The 22,350-nt window shown below is 33.3% G+C and overlaps 1 protein-coding gene across 3 annotated transcripts; it reads right to left on the bottom strand.

Moving 5' to 3' along the window:
• Positions 1-1,207: 1,207 nt before the first annotated feature.
• On the bottom strand, positions 1,208-7,021 carry LOC139856968 (general transcription and DNA repair factor IIH subunit TFB1-1-like). 3 transcript variants are annotated; one of them, XM_071845679.1, is made up of 20 exons: positions 6,759-7,021; positions 6,581-6,662; positions 6,422-6,500; positions 6,266-6,330; positions 6,095-6,155; positions 5,831-5,927; positions 5,549-5,624; positions 5,181-5,321; positions 4,951-5,007; positions 4,714-4,869; positions 4,550-4,615; positions 3,861-3,984; positions 3,272-3,328; positions 3,061-3,188; positions 2,790-2,969; positions 2,588-2,701; positions 2,402-2,479; positions 2,122-2,169; positions 1,649-1,717; positions 1,208-1,496 (listed from the first exon to the last, which is right to left on the bottom strand). In XM_071845679.1, exons 2-20 carry the CDS (start codon positions 6,653-6,655, stop codon positions 1,410-1,412), a joined length of 1,758 nt encoding a protein of 585 aa, XP_071701780.1. In that variant the 5' UTR covers positions 6,656-6,662; positions 6,759-7,021; the 3' UTR covers positions 1,208-1,409. The 3 variants fall into 3 exon arrangements, with proteins under 3 accessions (XP_071701780.1, XP_071701779.1, XP_071701778.1); XM_071845678.1 differs by having other exon boundaries at positions 6,581-6,685; XM_071845677.1 differs by having other exon boundaries at positions 6,581-7,021.
• Positions 7,022-22,350: the final 15,329 nt, after the last annotated feature.

Genomic DNA, 22,350 nt, shown 5'->3' on the forward strand with positions numbered 1-22,350 from the left:
AACTGACAAAGTCAAAAAATGTGTTAAATGAGGATATCGTCTCGGAGCCAAATGATGAAAACATAACGTTTGCAGTTAGATTGGCTAAATTGAAAAAGGAAAAGAAGAAGAATAAGAAAGAAGAATTGTTAGCAAAACGTAAGGTAGAATTGAACGAAGCAAGACCTTTACCGGTGTTGATTGGTCATAATAGTAGATGTTATTGTGATTGTGAGGCACCCTGGCGCGAAGGTTTTGTAAGTCGTAGTACGTTAAATAGAGATGTTCCAAGAGGTTTACTTGATGAAGCCATTCCGAGATCAAGAAAAAAAGCGAATGAAGCTTTCACTTTGGATACTTATAAGCTTAAAAGATAACTTTGATGACTTGGATTACGAGACGCAATTCAAAACTTTTTTGGAAGGGATTCAAGATGGTAGAGATGATGTTTCATCGGCTAACGGGAATGTAAAAATTTCAGTGCAGGCTTTCGCTGCTTTCGGTGAGATGATGACACGGATGGTCGAGGAGAGCGAACCAGATGATGGATCCGGTAATGTGTAATCTTACAAGATAGAGAATCGGTCCGGAAATAATATTTTGAAAGAGATGGTTAACGCCAGTTGAAAAGGCTAGGATTTAGAGGTTGACTTGTCTTAGATCGTTTAGTTTGGTTATTGTCTTTATCGGGTAGTTGTATTATTTAGTTGTTTTAACGTTTATCGGGTTGTTAGGAGAGACTTGTTCGATTGGTTGCTTTATAGGTGTGTTGTTCTCGTTTATTTGTATTTTCCGTTGAGTGCTTTTTAAAAGAAGAAAACGATATCGTTTCTACATGAGTTTTTGTTACTTTGCCAAAAAAAAAGAGTGGGAAAACTCATTCATTTATTTATTTATTATTGATCAAAAAATGAAGCTAATGGCACTATAAAATAAAATATCATCTACAACTCATTGCTTGCAAATGTGCTATACAGCTCGTGCTCTTCGTTTAAGACTTGTTTGATTTTTCTACCTTTTTAAGCATAAATAATAGCATCCTATCGAAAAAACAATATCTTGAGCCTGGTTGAAGGATGGACTGAAATAATAAATTCTTGAAAAAGTATTACGTCTACCATAAAAAAACATGGAACAAAGAATCGATCATATAGAACAAAAAGTCAAAAACAAACATAACAAACAAATGCCATAAGGTTTGTCTATAATAGTTGAACCCTATCAGATATAAAGTTAAAATTTTTGATGATTTATATGTTGGTGTCTTTACAAAATTGAAGTATCATGCAACCAAAAAACTGAAAAAGGTGTTTTAGCCGCCCAGGGTGGATCACAGCAAAATTTCCTTCAGGGTACAGTAATAATTGTATAATATATCACCAAAATCAGATTGGTTTAAGTAATAAGGAGACAGTAATTGCACAACACTGTTAAGCATATCCATTTGGTCTCTCAGCACTCTTTGCAGATCTCTTCTGTTGGTCTACTTCGTAATGTGCTACAGCAGCGTCTAGAGCCTGCACCAAAGATACAAATAGCAAACTTAAAACTTTTAAACTTAAAATACTTCAACGACAGACCCATAATGCTATAAATGTTTTCAATGAAGTAATGATTAATTAATATACATTTAAGATTTATTTTGGCCTACGGGCGAGAGTAAATTAACCTGTAACATTGGTTGAACAAGGAGAGAAACTTGATGCCGATACTCCGACTGCACAGATCTTTTGATCTCCTACAATTCAACAAGGATATTTTTATAAATATAGGAGTAAAAATGATTTGGTATCAAATTGGAAGATATGCAGAATAATCCTTTCATACGGGTAATAGAAGATATCATTAAGTGGATATGAACCAAATAAATCAGTCACTATAGACATTAGAAAACTTTCCTCGGTAAAGGAACGTTGAACCATATATATTATTTTTATAATGTATCAAATAAAATATCAACACCAAATGTATGAGTACCATTCTATGAATATAATAGACTATATGGGCTGCGCATTGCTGGGGATTTATAAAGATAAGATGGGGAGTAAACCGCATGGATTTGCATATGAGGCTGCTAAAATCTTCATATGAATGGTAAAATCCTTCCATAATATATTATATATAGAGCTTATAAATAAATACCTGTAGCTTATTGTAGATTTCTGACATGGCACCCTTCAGCCGGTTCACCTACAGAAATCCAAATAATCAATGCATACATACTACTCCGTACAAGATAAAAAGAAATGAATAAAACAGAAAATATAATTGCTCTTTATCGAGTTATCTATGCTGGTCTAGTTACAAATGCTGACAGAAAAAATGATAGTATGCATGAATAATTGAAACCATAAACTCAATTGGGATGCAATTGAACAGAATCTGAATAACAACATATGCCACAAGCCTAGATGAAAATTACCTTGTTATATAGTGATGATGTGGTAATTGGATAGGAAGACCAAAAATGTTTCAACAATTCTTGAATAGACGTCCAATGCTGAAAGATGAAAAGCCTTTTCATCAGATAAAATAATTACAAGGTTAAAAAAAAATTTAGTGAACAACAAATGTAACTTCATGTTCAGAAAAAAACGTAGAAACTCACCAACAAGAGTTCCTCCTTAGTGATACTAGGCAACGTGTCCAATATGCTCTCATGTGGGTTTTTACCAAGTTGATATTTAGAATGACTTATATTCTGGGTCAACTCATTGAAAACCTGAATCACCGACAATAGAGGTTACACTTTAAGCATACAATCTAGTTTCTTATAAGCATAATAATATCATAATAGAGCGTTTAATTACCTTGCTAGCCACTTCAGGGCTAACTGTGGGATCACTCAAGCCTACGCTTCTAATTTCAGATATGGAAACCTTCAAAGAATCATAAGCTTCAGAGGAGCTTAACCTAGGTTTCACCTGTCTAATTCCAGGTAACTGATTCAGTGTATTAACTTGTTGAGAATCGAAATAATCCCGAGGATCCTGTTTCAAAACGGCTTATAAGAAACAATAAATTGAATTAAAAAAATAGATACATAGGTAACGAGTTCTTAATATACTATAATTAGTCAACCTTTATACAAAGTGGTGCAAGTGGTGGGTCACGTGATGCCTGCAGGTCCTCAATCTCAGTCATTCTAGTTATCCTATCTAAACGCTCTTGGTGTACATTGCCATCAGAAGCTTCTTTAGCTAACTCAACTGTTTATCACCAAATTTCAGATGAAAAAAATGACGATAAAACATTATGTGTGTGTGTGAGAGAGAGAGACAAGTGTACTCACCACTTTTTGAACTAGCAAGTGCCTCAGCTACAGATCTTGTATCAACCGTCTCAGCATCTACATCGGGTGAATAGATGAGGTCAACGCATTATCAAAGTTAAAAGCCAAATATGGAGAAACGGATATCTTCGAATAAATAATTAATAACCAATAACACCGAGTCCATGTGCATTAGAAAAAAGAGAAATGAGAGAAAGGTTGGTCTTCAAACAAGTTACATGAACTATGTTGACTTAAGACATAACGTCTTTTGTCAACAATAACATAGAACACACAAATTCTCTTTTAAATTACAGACTCCATAAACTCAAAAAAGGTTCTCACTTGGAGTTATATTGTACATTTCTCGGTTTTTCAAGTCACTTCAGAAAAGGGAAATTAAAAAAAAAAATGCCCTAAGATGCTGGAACTTCAACCGCCACGTCATCATTCTGACTTCACAAGGGGTCAAATTTAAGAACATGATTTAAATAACTTGTGGTATAAAAGTTTCTGAAGTAAGATGAAGTAGACGCAACAATGTGACAAACAAATTGAATTCATATAGAATTAACGTATGCTAAAAATCAAATTTGATAGAAAGCCTTACCAACAGTTCTTCCTTCAAGAACAACTGCAGCATGTCGATTAATGTCTTGCAGAAATGATCTTTTAAACGGCTCATACTGCGCTTCTAATTCATCCTTGCTATTTTCGGTAGCTAGGCCGTGACCCTATCAATAATCAATAACCAATAAAAAATGATGGTTGAAGTTGGCAGTTCAGTTAACGGGGTAGGGTCAAACAGATAACCTTTGGGGTACGTTGGGTCAACCCAAGAAACTTTATTCCCACATTCTTTACACTCATTATTAAATAGTGTGCCAAACATGATTACCGATTGAAGTATTGTGTACAAATTTCATACAATGACTTGGAAGGTATTATACACTAATACAAAATCTGGGCGCCTTCAGACATGTTCAACTTGTTGACCAATTTCATTCTAACTAGCTTCTTCAGTTTGCCTCTAAGATCCATTACGAATGAAACATAACCTTAGTAGACCCATTCATCAGTAAATTAATCAAAACAACCACCTAAGTCAGATGAATGCATATAATTGCCAACGAATCAGGCTTATATAATAACTATTATCGTATGACCAAATACTGAAACTAGTTATTTCATTTTCCTGAAGAGGTCATGTAGCAATTGATACCCAACACATACACACTCAACAGGACTGCCAAAAACTAACTGATTATAGAAAGGCAGCATTATAAATATCGAATTTACCGGAATATGTGTATAGTCATCCCCTTCATCAGCCTCCATGTCCAAAGTAGGATCTACCTTTCTAATCTGTAACCAGAAATTATTATAAAGGACTTGCAGTTTTTCAATTTGATTTTTGATTGTCAATAAAAATTACTCCGTATCACTATTCAAAATTACAGCACCTTATGGCGCGCTTCATTAGCCAAAATGGCATCTTGCTTTAGAAAAACTGCTAGATCTTCATCTTCAGCAGCCTCTGCAGCAGCAGCAACGATATTTTTGTTACTGTGAATAAATTGTGCTTTCCAGTATTTAGTCCAAAACTCCTTCTCAGTCATCTATAATTGAAAATTAAGCCACGAAAACCATGTCATTTCAAAAAAATAAAGTATATTTTTGATATTCAATTTAATCCTTACCTTCCTGGGTACAAAACTTAGATAGGCCTGCCGCACTGCAGGCTTCTCAGCAAATATCTGAAAACATTTAGAGTCATTTAAGAGTGAGAAAATTTAAAAATAATAATAAATATTCGTGTTCAGTGAAAAAATGGAAGGAACCGTTAACATTCACACGACATATGTAATTGCGAATATATACTCCATATAAACTTACAATTACAAAAATCAAATTTAAATACTGATGATACCTGGTGAATCATTTCTGGCGTTAAGTTAAATGTTACTCTGTTTGATTGACCATCAGATGCCGGTTTGACATTAAAAGTCATGTCACTTTTCAATCCCACCCTTTGTTTTGCTTTTCCGCTGGAATTTGCATCTAACAACTTCTGCACTCGAGTGGTAAATGTAAATTTTCTGTTACATTGTTTCCAACAGTAAACCAAATCACCAACAACAAAAACAGATACCAAAATACATGCTTAACTCTGTATTGCATACAAACCCTGCACATATGTGTCTATATACATATATAATGGTATGCAGGCTCAAAAGTTCAGAACAGCACCAGGTGATACAGCTAACGCATTTGATATTAAGTGCGAAAAAGGCTAACCTTTCTAGTAGCCCAAAACTCCGTCTCTAACAACACGTTACCCATCACAAATTGCTTATGTAACTTCTGCAACTCACTACAAAATTTAAATTTAATTAGGCATATAAATTTTGGTGCTAACATAATCTCAGATATGCCACTAACAATGTGAAGCAAAAAGCACACTCTTAATCTTTTATTTTATGAAATTGCAAACAGTGAGAAACAATACAGCAATTTTAGTTATTGTTTATTCAAGCAATCAGTGAAAATAGATAATAACATTAAAAAAAAGAAATCTACCTGTCCTCCTGCAGTAACTTAATTCGACGGTTCATTTCTGCTGAGCTAATCTGTTCATCTTTGTGTTGATGTTCAGAAGAAAATGTGATAGCTTTGGCTGTTAATATCAAAAACATCATCAGCATGTCACCTTATTATATCTATGTCAAAATTGCTGTTATTATTTACAGTTTTATAATAAATAATAACAAGCACGGTTGGATTTAATCACAATTTCACTCATGAGATGAAGGAATCTAAAAAGAAATCATCTAAATGCTTTACCTACAAAGTCCCGGCAAAGTTCCCTATCTGCGAAAGTATCAAACTGGAAGATGTAACTAACCTAAATTATACAAAAGATTATCAAAACACTAGACAAATACTCCGTATATAACTAAATAAGCTACGAATTAAATCCTACTAAAAAAAAATTCAAATAAAAAGAGTACAAACCTTGTCTGTTATAGTAAGATTAAGTAGGGCAAATTTACTAACACCCTCTTTGCTGGATTTGTGACCTTCATTGAAACAATCATCAACATCCTTATTCAGTAATAACACGAAATATTAAATGATCAAAATTTGATTAATCATAAACATAAAAATTGCCTTTAACATGTCTAAACTCCACATTTAGGTTATTGGAGAATGACGGATCATTAGGTGTAAACGAAAACCTCTCCATAGTCTGCAATCAAACAAATCAAAACCAAATTATGTATATACGTATTTATATATAATGACGATGAATATATGTGAATGAATTACCATGCTCAAGATGCCAGGAACGCCAGGGTCTTTAACAGATGATTTATACTTGGCACGTTTAATTAATTGCGTCATGCTCCAACTAGGGTTTATAGATTTTTGGCTCTAAAACGGATTAATTTACAATCAATGCGGAAATAATCGCAATTAATAAGAAAAATAAAAGAAGAGCGTGCACCTATAACATAAGTATATATGCAGAAGATGTATAATTGGATGATGTAATGTAATAGATTTAGGGGTGATTTTGAATAGTATAATAATAGAAGACAATAGAAATGTGAAAATAGAAGGGTGCGATTTAGGGTTTCCGTAGAGAGGATATTGTGTGTATTTGATTGGTGTTTGGAATGAGTATAAAGAACCAGCCTGTTAATTATTTATCACTGTAGGTCGGAATATATGCGTATCACCGGTGTGATGATTTCAACGAGGCTATTACCGACTATTTAACCCCTACTAGTGTTTATGGACTTACCTGTTTGAAAATCCATCAAATTTTTATTATATGCATTCTTTTTTCAAATCCTATAGAATAGAATTCAACTATTTTAATTTTTATTTGTATTTATTTGTATTTTGTATTATTACTCTATATATCTAAATTGCATACGCCAAATGAACAGCTACACCCATAACTTTCACAAAATTACTTCGCACTTTTAAATTTTCACAATTCAACCCCGCCCTTTATAATAATTAACTTTATAGCTTTTACAAAATTACCACAACGTTTTTACATTTTATAATTTAACCATTAAACTTCTCATTTATTATAAATCGACCACATAATTTTCACTCACTAATAACTATTCATTATTATTATTGCTATTATTATTATTATCCATAATTTTCACAAAATGACTTCGCACTTCTTAAATTTTCACAATTCAACCCCGCCTTTTATAATAATTAACTTTATAGCTTTTACAAACTTACCACAAAGTTTTTACATTTTATAATTTAACCATTAAACTTCTCATTTATTATAAATCGACCACATAATTTTCACTCACTAATAACTATTCATTATTATTATTGCTATTATTATTATTATTATTATTATTATTATTATTATTATTATTATTATTATTATTATTATTATTATTATTAAATCAACCACATAATTTTTCACTTTATTATCATTTAACTTTTTTCTTATTATAAATTAACTACGTAACTTATTATATATATATATATATATATATATATATATATATATATATATATATATATATATATCTCTAAAAGACAAAGGCTTTATGAATAGCTCTTCCTCATGCTTTAATCGTTTGAACGTCGTGCAAAAAGGTTGTACCCACAATGACAACACACTAAACATTGACAACCATTATAAACTTTAGTGCGCCAAATGTAAATTACTAGGGAAAAAAATGTAAACTCCATAGGGGTCTAAAGTTAAACTTCAAGAGCCAATCGTAACTTCTTTATTTTTCATAAAACTCTCTAACAAATCCACCTAAATTTTTAACCGCCTAGAAATTTTCGTACGACTCGGGATAGGTTTAACCGACATAACCGTTAAACACGAAATAATTTTACCAAACAAACACAATAAATTATATCTGAAACGGAGTCCCGACGCGAATCCGAGGGCTCCTCCACTAGTTGTATGTATTAAGCAACTTCTAGATAATGTATCAAGTTAATATGTAGACAAAATTCATGATTAGTCCCTAAATTTAACGTTCGTTAGATTTTTCGTTAAGTCTTATCTAATCTTACCATTCCATTCATCATTTTCATAAAAAACTTGTCATACCATAAAATTAAAGAACACAAAATTTAAAGTACTAGCACCACCTTCACTTATATCTCTAAAAAATCATTTAACCTCTAAATCAAAAAAAAAAAAAAAAAAAAAAAAAAAAAAAAAAACTCTAAAATTAATAAACATGAATCCACACAATTATACATTTGATCAAAATTCCCAACTTTCGTCACCAAATTAGTATTTTGGCAAAGGTTTGAAAAACCAAAAACATCGACTTCATTTCATCTCAAAATCGTCATTTCCATTTCACTTGCTCGGATTTGTTACCATAGTGGTTCTATAATTTTTACAAATACTTAACAACCCAGCAATCAAAACTAAAATCTATCAAAATCGAAATTGAAGGTCGAAAGTTGCTGACGGCGGTGCTCTTTGGAATTCAACAGCTGAGTTCGATGATTTCGAAGATACTAATGATAATCATAATTGTTATCATGATACTTGTGATGAAACTAGGGTTTCAAAAGATAAGGATTTAACAATTATATCTTCGAATGGTGTATATACAGAACACAGTAAATGATATCGATGGTGAGGATTTGAGGAAGCTGAAGGAAAGTATTGAGATGGAATTGGAGAATAAAAATTAGTCAAACCAGAGGTTTTCAATTTCGACCTTCAATTTCGAGTTCGTCTGCTAAGATTTGTTATTTAAATTAGGTTAAGGTATTATGTTTTGTTAGTTAGTAAAGATTGATTTAGTTGTTGAATTTATAATTCTTGAATTAATCAGATGATGTGAGAAAAGTAATGACGAAGGACCACTGATGTAATTTTGTCTAGAAAAAACAAATGAAGCAATGTCGAAAAAATATGAGGGACTAACGATGTAAATTTGAAATCGAGGTGGTCTGAAAGTTACCTGTTATAACTGTCATATGAAATGTCCCGTTCTTATTGATTAAAAACGTTCCATATTAATTGATTTCGTTGCGAGGTTTTGACCTCTATATGAGACGTTTTTCAAAGACTGCATTCATTTTTAAAACAAACCATAACCTTTATTTCATAAATAAAGGTTTAAAAAGCTTTACGTAGATTATCAAATAATGATAATCTAAAATATTCTGTTTACACACGACCATTACATAAAGGTTTACAATACAAATATGTTACATCGAAATCAGTTTCTTGAATGCAGTTTTTACACAATATCATACAAACATGGACTCCAAATCTTGTCCTTATTTTAGTATGAAACAGCGGAAGCTCTTAGTATTCACCTGAGAATAAACATGCTTTAAACGTCAACAAAAATGTTGGTGAGTTATAGGTTTAACCTATATATATCAAATCGTAACAATAGACCACAAGATTTCATATTTCAATACACATCCCATACATAGAGATAAAAATCATTCATATGGTGAACACCTGGTAACCGACATTAACAAGATGCATATATAAGAATATCCCCATCATTCCGGGACACCCTTCGGATATGATATAAATTTTGAAGTACTAAAGCATCCGGTACTTTGGATGGGGTTTGTTAGGCCCAATAGATCTATCTTTAGGATTCGCGTCAATTAGGGTGTCTGTTCCCTAATTCTTAGATTACCAGACTTAATAAAAAGGGGCATATTCGATTTCGATAATTCAACCATAGAATGTAGTTTCACGTACTTGTGTCTATTTTGTAAATCATTTATAAAACCTGCATGTATTCTCATCCCAAAAATATTAGATTTTAAAAGTGGGACTATAACTCACTTTCACAGATTTTTACTTCGTCGGGAAGTAAGACTTGGCCACTGGTTGATTCACGAACTTATAACAATATATACATATATATCAAAGTATGTTCAAAATATATTTACAACACTTTTAATATATTTTGATGTTTTAAGTTTATTAAGTCAGCTGTCCTCGTTAGTAACCTACAACTAGTTGTCCATAGTTAGATGTACAAAAATAAATCGATAAATATTATCTTGAATCAATCCACGACCCAGTGTATACGTATCTCAGTATTGATCACAACTCAAACTATATATATTTTGGAATCAACCTCAACCCTGTATAGCTAACTCCAACATTCACATATAGAGTGTCTATGGTTGTTCCGAAATATATATAGATGTGTCGACATGATAGGTCGAAACATTGTATACGTGTTTATGGTATCTCAAGATTACATAATATACAATACAAGTTGATTAATTTATGGTTGGAATAGATTTGTTACCAATTTTCACCTAGCTAAAATGAGAAAAATTATCCAATCTTGTTTTACCCATAACTTCTTCATTTTAAATCCGTTTTGAGTGAATCAAATTGTTATGGTTTCATATTGAACTCTATTTTATGAATCTAAACAGAAAAAGTATAGGTTTATAGTCAGAAAAATAAGTTACAAGTCTGATATCGCATATTTCATATGCGTTTTCCTTAGTGATATCGGGTACATTTTGGTCCTTTTGGATACGATTTGGAGTTATTTTGGTTAAAGTTGTGAAAGTTTGAGTTCCAAGACCAAGGAGGTTAAATTTGAGGTTATTTGATGGTTTTGGATGTTTTTCGATGTAAACGAGTGAAAAGGTTTGGTTCGATTCGAGTTTTGGTGTTTATATTAAGTTTTTCAGCTCGTTTCAGCATATTTCACATGGAGCGCCGCTCCAGAACTTGGCGCGCCGCGCCATTCAACAGGAAAAACAGGTCGAGCATATTCAAAGAGCAAGTTCAGCCTGACAGTTAATCGGCGCGCCGCGCGGGGGTCCTGGCGCGCCGCGCGACCTTCAGCCCGGGTTCAGAAATCTCCACTTATAAAAGCCCGAAAAATACCCTAATGTATCATTATCGTATCCTGACGAATTCCAGCCACTTTTTGACGGACTTAGGTGATTTTTGGAGATCTTCAAGGTCATTCTAAGGTACTAATCATTCCGGGAACAAGTCTCGATTCGTGTATCTTTCAGATTTCAATCTTTGATTAGTTTTATCTCCTTGTTATCAACAATGAATTTCTCTATTTCTTTGATTGTTATTTTGGTTTTAGCCATGATTGTAGGCTAAGCTTTTAATGTTTGTCTAGATTGAATATTTGCAAGTGTTTGGATGATACTTTGATGTTTTATTAATTGTTGCATGATAATTATGAGTTTTGATTAAGAACCATTCTTGTGGGTGTTGATTATTGTTACTAGGTTGATTAGTGAATCTTGTTTGAACAAAGGGAACCCTGTTTCAATTTAGTGATCTAATTTTCAATTGATTTGTCTTAACCGATTGGGTGCTTACTGGACCAAGGGGGTAAACTGGGTAACGTAATTGAACAAAATAGGGGTGAATTGTGTGGAGCGAACGCGTAACCAATTGCATCTTAATCTTATAATTAGCTAGTTACTAAGTCACAAACGAAAGATGGTATTTGGTGAAAGGGAACCCTAAGCCAATTAATCCTAGTTTGACGTGTTTGCTAAAAGAGAACTCTGGGTAAACCGACTCTGTAATTGCGTGCATTGATTAATAGAACTAGTGCTTAATAACAAATCATCCAACACTGCGAATAGGATATCTAGGCGAACATTCTTCTATCCATTGAATTCCAATATCTTTATTTTCCCGTTGAGTCTGTATTTCTTTTATCTAAACTTAAAAATCCAAAAATATTGTCTTTTACTTTTAAAGCTATCTTGATTTGGCTAATCGTTAAATAGCCGCAAAACAAACTATCTCGTAATTTCAATTTTCATAGTTTAACTTAGTTTACTTTTATTAGTTTCAAACTTAATTCTCACGTTAATACTGTCCTTGGAACGATACTTGGAATTACCATTTTTATACTATTACACGATCGGATACACTGCCCGTAAGTGTGTAGTAATCTTTAACCAGGCATATTTCCAGAGATAATTTATATACTAGATTTTACACATCAAAGTCGTTTTTGTAAAGGTAGTCATTTCAGTCGAAAGAACGACGTCTAGATGACCATTTTAGAAAACATACTTCCACTTTGAGTTTAACCATAATTTTTGGATATAGTTTCATGTTCATAATAAAAATCATTTTCTCAGAATAACAACTTTTAAATCAAAGTTTATCATAGTTTTTAATTAACTAACCCAAAACAGCCCGCGGTGTTACTACGACGGCGTAAATCCGGTTTTACGGTGTTTTTCGTGTTTCCAGGTTTTAAATCATTAAGTTAGCATATCATATAGATATAGAACGTGTGTTTAGTTGATTTTAAGAGTCAAGTTAGAAGGATTAACTTTTGTTTGCGAACAAGTTTAGAATTAACTAAACTATGTTCTAGTGATTACAAGTTTAAACCTTCGAATAAGATAGCTTTATATGTATGAATCGAATGATGTTATGAACATCATTACTACCTTAAGTTCCTTGGATAAACCTACTGGAAAAGAGAAAAATGGATCTAGCTTCAACGGATCCTTGGATGGCTCGAAGTTCTTGAAGCAGAATCATGACACGAAAACAAGTTCAAGTAAGATCATCACTTGAAATAAGATTGTTATAGTTATAGAAATTGAACCAAAGTTTGAATATGATTATTACCTTGTATTAGAATGATAACCTACTGTAAGAAACAAATATTTCTTGAGGTTGGATGATCACCTTACAAGATTGGAAGTGAGCTAGCAAACTTGAAAGTATTCTTGATTTTATGTAACTAGAACTTGTAGAATTTATGAAGAACACTTAGAACTTGAAGATAGAACTTGAGAGAGATCAATTAGATGAAGAAAATTGAAGAATTAAAGTGTTTGTAGGTGTTTTTGGTCGTTGGTGTATGGATTAGATATAAAAGATATGTAATTTTGTTTTCATGTAAATAAGTCATGAATGATTACTCATATTTTTGTAATTTTATGAGATATTTCATGCTAGTTGCCAAATGATGGTTCCCACAAGTGTTAAGTGACTCACATGGGCTACTAAGAGCTGATCATTGGAGTGTATATACCAATAGTACATACATCTAAAAGCTGTGTATTGTACGAGTACGAATACGGGTGAATACGAGTAGAATTGTTGATGAAACTGAACGAGGATGTAATTGTAAGCATTTTTGTTAAGTAGAAGTATTTTGATAAGTGTATTTAAGTCTTTCAAAAGTGTATAAATACATATTAAAACACTACATGTATATACATTTTAACTGAGTCGTTAAGTCATCGTTAGTCGTTACATGTAAGTGTTGTTTTGAAACCTTTAGGTTAACGATCTTGTTAAATGTTGTTAACCCAATGTTTATAATATCAAATGAGATTTTAAATTATTATATTATCATGATATTATCATGTATGAATATCTCTTAATATGATATATATACATTAAATGTCTTTACAACGATAATCGTTACATATATGTCTCGTTTAAAAATCATTAAGTTAGTAGTCTTGTTTTTACATATGTAGTTCATTGTTAATATACTTAATGATATGTTTAATTATCATAGTATCATGTTAAATATATATATATCCATATATATGTCATCATATAGTTTTTACAAGTTTTAACGTTCGTGAATCACCGGTCAACTTGGGTGGTGAATTGTCTATATGAAACATATTTCAATTAATCAAGTCTTAACAAGTTTGATTGCTTAACATGTTGGAAACATTTAATCATGTAAATATCAATCTCAATTAATATATATAAACATGGAAAAGTTCGGGTCACTACAGTACCTACCCGTTAAATAAATTTCGTCCCGAAATTTTAAGCTGTTGAAGGTGTTGACGAATCTTCTGGAAATAGATGCGGGTATTTCTTCTTCATCTGATCTTCACGCTCCCAGGTGAACTCGGGTCCTCTACGAGCATTCCATCGAACCTTAACAATTGGTATCTTGTTTTGCTTAAGTCTTTTAACCTCACGATCCATTATTTCGACGGGTTCTTAGATGAATTGGAGTTTTTCGTTGATTTGGATTTCATCTAACGGAATAGTGAGATCTTCTTTAGCAAAACATTTCTTCAAATTCGAGACGTGGAAAGTGTTATGTACAGCCGCGAGTTGTTGTGGTAACTCAAGTCGGTAAGCTACTGGTACGACACGATCAATAATCTTGAATGGTCCAATATACCTTGGATTTAATTTCCCTCGTTTACCAAATCGAACAACGCCTTTCTAAGGTGCAACTTTAAGCATGACCATCTCTCCAATTTCAAATTCTACATCTTTTCTTTTAATGTCAGCGTAGCTCTTTTGTCGACTTTGGGCGGTTTTCAACCGTTGTTGAATTTGGATGATCTTCTCGGTAGTTTCTTGTATAATCTTCGGACCCGTAATCTGTCTATCCCCCACTTCACTCCAACAAATCGGAGACCTGCACTTTCTACCATAAAGTGCTTCAAACGGCGCCATCTCAATGCTTGAATGGTAGCTGTTGTTGTAGGAAAATTCTGCTAACGGTAGATGTCGATCCCAACTGTTTCTGAAATCAATAACACATGCTCGTAGCATGTCTTCAAGCGTTTGTATCGTCCTTTCACTCTGCCCATCAGTTTGTGGATGATAGGCAGTACTCATGTCTAGACGAGTTCCTAATGCTTGCTGTAATGTCTGCCAGAATCTTGAAATAAATCTGCCATCCCTATCAGAGATAATAGAGATTGGTATTCCATGTCTGGAGACGACTTCCTTCAAATACAGTCGTGCTAAATTCTCCATCTTGTCATCTTCTCTTATTGGCAGGAAGTGTGCTGATTTGGTGAGACGATCAACTATTACCCAAATAGTATCAAAACCACTTGCAGTCCTTGGCAATTTAGTGATGAAATCCATGGTAATGTTTTCCCATTTTCATTCCGGGATTTCGGGTTGTTGAAGTAGACCTGATGGTTTCTGATGCTCAGCTTTGACCTTAGAACACGTCAAACATTCTCCTATGTATTTAGCAACATCGGCTTTCATACCCGGCCACCAAAAATGTTTCTTGAGATCCTTGTACATCTTCCCCGTTCCAGGATGTATTGAGTATCTGGTTTTATGAGCTTCTCTAAGTACCATTTCTCTCATATCTCCAAATTTTGGTACCCAAATCCTTTCAGCCCTATACCGGGTTCTGTCTTCCCGAATATTAAGATGCTGCTCCGATCCTTTGGGTATTTCATCCTTTAAATTTCCCTCTTTTAAAACTCCTTGTTGCGCCTCCTTTATTTGAGTAGTAAGGTTATTATGAATCATTATATTCATAGATTTTACTCGAATGGGTTCTCTGTCCTTCCTGCTCAAGGCATCAGCTACCACATTTGCCTTCCCCGGGTGGTAACGAATCTCAAAGTCGTAATCATTCAACAATTCAATCCACCTACGCTGCCTCATATTCAGTTGTTTCTGATTAAATATGTGTTGAAGACTTTTGTGGTCGGTATATATAATACTTTTGACCCCATATAAGTAGTGCCTCCCAGTCTTTAATGCAAAAACAACCGCGCCTAATTCCAAATCATGCGTCGTATAATTTTGCTCGTGAATCTTCAATTGTCTAGACGCATAAGCAATCACCTTCGTTCGTTGCATTAATACACAACCGAGACCTTTCTTTGATGCATCACAATAAATCACAAAATCATCATTCCCTTCAGTCAATGACAATATAGGTGCCGTAGTTAGCTTTTTCTTCAATAACTGAAACGCTTTCTCTTGTTCATCCTTCCATTCAAATTTCTTCTCTTTATGCGTTAATGCAGTCAAGGGTTTTGCTATTCTGGAAAAGTCTTGGATGAACCTTCTGTAGTAACCAGCGAGTCCTAAAAACTGGCGTATGTGTTTAAGAGTTTTTGGGATTTCCCACTTTTCAACAGTTTCTATCTTTGCCGGATCCACCTTAATACCTTCTTTGTTCACTATGTGACCGAGGAATTGAACTTCTTCCAACCAAAATGCACACTTTGAAAACTTAGCGTATAATTCTTCCTTCCTCAATACTTCTAACACCTTTCTCAAATGTTCACCGTGTTCTTGGTCATTCTTTGAGTAAATAAGTATGTCATCAATGAAAACAATGACAAACTTGTCAAGGTATGGTCCACACACTCGGTTCATAAGGTCCATGAACACAGCTGGTGCATTAGTTAAACCAAACGGCATGACGATAAACTCGTAATGACCGTAACGTGTTCTGAAAGCAGTCTTTGGAATATCATCTTCTTTCACCCGCATTTGATGATACCCGGAACGTAAGTCAATCTTTGAATAAACAGACGAGCCTTGTAGTTGATCAAATAAGTCGTCGATTCTCGGTAGTAGGTAGCGGTTCTTGATGGTAAGTTTGTTCAACTCTCGGTAGTCGATACACAACCAGAATGTACCATCTTTCTTCTTGACAAACAAAACAGGAGCTCCCCACGGTGATGTGCTTGGTCGAATGAAACCACGCTCTAAAAGTTCTTGTAATTGGCTTTGCAGTTCTTTCATCTCGCTGGGTGCGAGTGAAATGTCCCGTTCTTATTGATTAAAAACGTTCCATATTAATTGATTTCGTTGCGAGGTTTTGACCTCTATATGAGACGTTTTTCAAAGACTGCATTCATTTTTAAACAAACCATAACCTTTATTTCATCAATAAAGGTTTAAAAAGCTTTACGTAGATTATCAAATAATGATAATCTAAAATATCCTGTTTACACACGACCATTACATAATGGTTTACAATACAAATATGTTACAAAAAAATAAGTTTCTTGAATGCAGTTTTTTTACACAATATCATACAAGCATGGACTCCAAATCTTGTCCTTATTTAAGTATGCAACAGCGGAAGCTCTTAATAATCACCTGAGAATAAACATGCTTAAAACGTCAACAAAAATGTTGGTGAGCTATAGGTTTAACCTATATATATCAAATCATAATAATAGACCACAAGATTTCATATTTCAATACACATCCCATACATAGAGATAAAAATCATTCATATGGTGAACACCTGGTAACCGACATTAACAAGATGCATATATAAGAATATCCCCATCATTCCGGGACACCCTTCGGATATGATATAAATTTCGAAGTACTAAAGCATCCGGTACTTTGGATGGGGTTTGTTAAACCCAATAGATCTATCTTTAGGATTCGCGTCAATTAGGGTGTCTGTTCCCTAATTCTTAGATTACCAGACTTAATAACAAGGGGCATATTCGATTTCGATAATTCAACCATAGAATGTAGTTTCACGTACTTGTGTCTATTTTGTAAATCATTTATAAAACCTGCATGTATTCTCATCCCAAAAATATTAGATTTTAAAAGTGGGACTATAACTCACTTTCACAGATTTTTACTTCGTCGAGAAGTAAGACTTGGCCACTGTTGATTCACGAACCTATAACAATATATACATATATATTAAAGTATGTTCAAAATATATTTACAACACTTTTAATATATTTTGATGTTTTAAGTTTATTAAGTCAGCTGTCCTCGTTAGTAACCTACAACTAGTTGTCCACAGTTAGATGTACATAAATAAATCAATAAATATTATCTTGAATCAATCCACGACCCAGTGTATACGTATCTCAGTATTGATCACAACTCAAACTATATATATTTTGGAATCAACCTCAACCCTGTATAGCTAACTCCAACATTCACATATAGAGTGTCTATGGTTGTTCCGAAATATATATAGATGTGTCGACATGATAGGTCGAAACATTGTATACGTGTCTATGGTATCTCAAGATTACATAATATACAATACAAGTTGATTAAGTTATGGTTGGAATAGATTTGTTACCAATTTTCACGTAGCTAAAATGAGAAAAATTATCCAATCTTGTTTTACCCATAACTTCTTCATTTTAAATCCGTTTTGAATGAATCAAATTGCTATGGTTTCATATTGAACTGTATTTTATGAATCTAAACAGAAAAAGTATAGGTTTATAGTCAGAAAAATAAGTTACAAGTCGTTTTTGTAAAGGTAGTCATTTCAGTCGAAAGAACGACGTCTAGATGACCATTTTAGAAAACATACTTCCACTTTGAGTTTAACCATAATTTTTGGATATAGTTTCATGTTCATAATAAAAATCATTTTCTCAGAATAACAACTTTTAAATCAAAGTTTATCATAGTTTTTAATTAACTAACCCAAAACAGCCCGCGGTGTTACTACGACGGCGTAAATCCGGTTTTACGGTGTTTTTCATGTTTCCAGGTTTTAAATCATTAAGTTAGAATATCATATAGATATAGAACATGTGTTTAGTTAATTTTAAAAGTCAAGTTAGAAGGATTAACTTTTGTTTGCGAACAAGTTTAGAATTAACTAAACTATGTTCTAGTGATTACGAGTTTAAACCTTCGAATAAGATAGTTTTATATATATGAATCGAATGATGTTATGAACATCATTACTACCTCAAGTTTAGTAGGTAAACCTACTGGAAGTGACAAGAAATGATCTAGCTTCAAAGGATCTTGGATGGCTTGAAAGTTCTTGAAGTAGGATCATGACACAAAAACAAGTTCAAGTAAGATTTTTGCTCGAATTAAGATAGTTTATAGTTATAGAAATTGAATCAAAGTTTGAATATGAATATTACCTTGAATAAGAAAGATAACCTACTGTATATAACAAAGGTTTCTTGATCTTAGATGATTACTTGGAATGGATTAGGAAGCTTGGAAGTAAATTAGTAAACTTGAAGGGATTTTTGAAGTATTCTTGAAGTGTTCTTCCTATGATGATTATAGCTTGATTCTTGAAGTGATTTTTGATGAAGATGATGATTAACTACTGGAAAAATACGTTCATAATAGTGTGGGTGTGTTGAGAGAGAATTAGAAAGAGATTTGGAAGTGAAATGGAGTGAATGATGAGTGTTAATTGGTGAGTGGTGAGTGGGGTTAAAAGGAGTTCTAGTTAGTTGACTAGCTCATGGTAGAAGTTAAAATTGATTAGTCATACATGACATAATCAAGAGTGGAATCCCATGCTAGTTCCTATTGGTATATACCCATAGTAAGTACGTTTTGAAGCTGTGTATAATACGGGTAAGAATACGACTAGAATTCTTGATGAAAGAAAAGAATGGGAAAGTAACTGTAACCATTTTCGTTAAGTATGAGTGTTTTGATATATGTCTTGAAGTCTTCCAAAAGTATTTTAATACATATAAATACACTACATGTATATACATTTTAACGGAGTCGTTAAGTCATCGTTAGTCGTTACATGTAAGTGTTGTTTTGAAACCTTTAAGTTAACGATCTCAATTAATGTTGTTAACCCATTGTTTATTATATCTAATGAGATGTTAAATTATTATATTATCATGATATTATGATATATTAATATATCTTAATATGATATATATACATTTAAATGTCGTTACAACGATAATCGTTACATATATGTCTCGTTTCGAAATCCTTAAGTTAGTAGTCTTGTTTATATGTATATAACTCATTGTTAATATACTTATGGAGATAATTACTTATCATAATCTCATGTTAACCATATGTATATCCATATATATATCGTCAAGTCGTTTTTACAAGTTTTAACGTTCGTGAATCGCCGGTCAACTTGGGTGGTCAATTGTCTATATGAAACATATTTCAATTAATCAAGTCTTAACAAGTTTGATTGCTTAACATGTTGGAAACATTTAATCATGTAAATATCAATCTCAATTAATATATATAAACATGGAAAAGTTCGGGTCACTACAGCGAGTCTGTAAGGAGCACGAGCTATTGGTGCAGCTCCTGGTACAAGATCTATTTGAAATTCAACGGATCGATGTGGGGGTAATCCCGGTAATTCTTTCGGAAATACATCGGGAAATTCTTTTGCAATGGGAACATCATTGATGCTCTTTTCTTCAGTTTGTACTTTCTGACGTGTGCTAGAACAGCATAGCAACCTTTTCTTATTAGTTTTTGTGCCTTCAAATTACTAATAAGATGTAGCTTCGTGTTGCCCTTTTCTCCGTACACCATTAAGTGTTTTCCTTTTTCTCGTATAATGCGAATTGCATTTTTGTAACAAACGATCTCTGCTTTCACTTCTTTCAACCAGTCCATACCGATTATCACATCAAAACTCCCTAACTCTACTGGTATCAAATCAATCTTAAATGTTTCGCTAACCAGTTTAATTTCTCGATTCCGACATATATTATCTGCTGAAATTAATTTACCATTTGCTAATTCGAGTAAAAATTTACTATCCAAAGGCGTCAATGGACAACTTAATTTAGCACAAAAATCTCTACTCATATAGCTTCTATCCGCACCCGAATCAAATAAAACGTAAGCAGATTTATTGTCAATAAGAAACGTACCCGTAACAAGCTCCGGGTCTTATTGTGCCTCTGCCGCATTAATATTGAAAACTCTTCCGCGGCCTTGTCCATTCGTGTTCTCCTGGTTCGGGCAATTTCTAATAATGTGGCCCGGTTTTCCACATTTATAACAAACTACATTGGCATAACTTGCTCCGACACTACTTGCTCCACCATTACTCGTTCCGACACCATTTGTTCCTTTCGTTCTATTAACCCCTGGTCCGTAGACCTCACACTTCGCCGCGCTATGACCATTTCTTTTACACTTGTTGCAAAATTTGGTGCAGAACCCCGAGTGATACTTTTTACACCTTTGGCATTGCTGCTTCTGATTGTTGTTGTTGTTGCGGTTATTATTGTTGTTGGGATGATTGTTGTAGTTGCTGTTGTTGTTGTTGTTGGGCCATTTGTTGTAGTTGCGATTGATGTTGCGATTGTTGGGATAATTGTTGCGATTATTGTTGTAATTGATGTTGTTGTTGTATTGGTGATTCTTATCACCGTTTTCCTCCCACTTTCTTTTGACTTGCTTCACATTGGCCTCTTCAGCAGTCTGCTCTTTAATTCTTTCTTCAATCTGGTTCACTAGTTTGTGAGCCATTTTACATGCCTGTTGTATGGAGGCGGGCTCGTGTGAACTTATATCTTCTTGGATTCTTTCCGGTAATCCTTTCACATGAAATGTCCCGTTCTTATTGATTAAAAACGTTCCATATTAATTGATTTCGTTGCGAGGTTTTGACCTCTATATGAGACGTTTTTCAAAGACTGCATTCATTTTAAAACAAACCATAACCTTTATTTCATCAATAAAGGTTTAAAAAGCTTTACGTAGATTATCAAATAATGATAATCTAAAATATCCTGTTTACACACGACCATTACATAATGGTTTACAATACAAATATGTTACAACAAAATAAGTTTCTTGAATGCAGTTTTTACACAATATCATACAAGCATGGACTCCAATTCTCGTCCTTATTTAAGTATGCGACAGCGGAAGCTCTTAATAATCACCTGAGAATAAACATGCTTAAAACGTCAACAAAAATGTTGGTGAGTTATAGGTTTAACCTATATATATCAAATCATAATAATAGACCACAAGATTTCATATTTCAATACACATCCCATACATAGAGATAAAAATCATTCATATGGTGAACACCTGGTAACCGACAATGACAAGATGCATATATAAGAATATCCCCATCATTCCGGGACACCCTTCGGATATGATATAAATTTCGAAGTACTAAAGCATCCGGTACTTTGGATGGGGTTTGTTAGGCCCAATAGATCTATCTTTAGGATTCGCGTCAATTAGGGTGTCTGTTCCCTAATTCTTAGATTACCAGACTTAATAAAAAGGGGCATATTCGATTTCGATAATTCAACCATAGAATGTAGTTTCACGTACTTGTGTCTATTTTGTAAATCATTTATAAAACCTGCATGTATTCTCATCCCAAAAATATTAGATTTTAAAAGTGGGACTATAACTCACTTTCACAGATTTTTACTTCGTCGGGAAGTAAGACTTGGCCACTGGTTGATTCACGAACCTATAACAATATATACATATATATCAAAGTATGTTCAAAATATATTTACAACACTTTTAATATATTTTGATGTTTTAAGTTTATTAAGTCAGCTGTCCTCGTTAGTAACCTACAACTAGTTGTCCACAGTTA

This window comes from Rutidosis leptorrhynchoides, chromosome 7 (assembly GCF_046630445.1).
Source record: "Rutidosis leptorrhynchoides isolate AG116_Rl617_1_P2 chromosome 7, CSIRO_AGI_Rlap_v1, whole genome shotgun sequence".
In the NCBI taxonomy this organism is placed as follows: Eukaryota; Viridiplantae; Streptophyta; class Magnoliopsida; order Asterales; family Asteraceae; genus Rutidosis; species Rutidosis leptorrhynchoides.

Excerpts from the sequence above, each read along its gene's own strand:
- LOC139856968 (XM_071845679.1), bottom strand. The coding sequence starts at position 6,655 with ATGACGCAATTAATTAAACGTGCCAAGTATAAATCATCTGTTAAAGAC. Across the intron at positions 4,870-4,950 it reads TAAGTTTTGTACCCAGGAAG|ATGACTGAGAAGGAGTTTTG; the intron begins GTAAGGATTAAA and ends TTTCAATTATAG. Across the intron at positions 1,718-2,121 it reads AAATCTACAATAAGCTACAG|GAGATCAAAAGATCTGTGCA; the intron begins GTATTTATTTAT and ends GTTGAATTGTAG.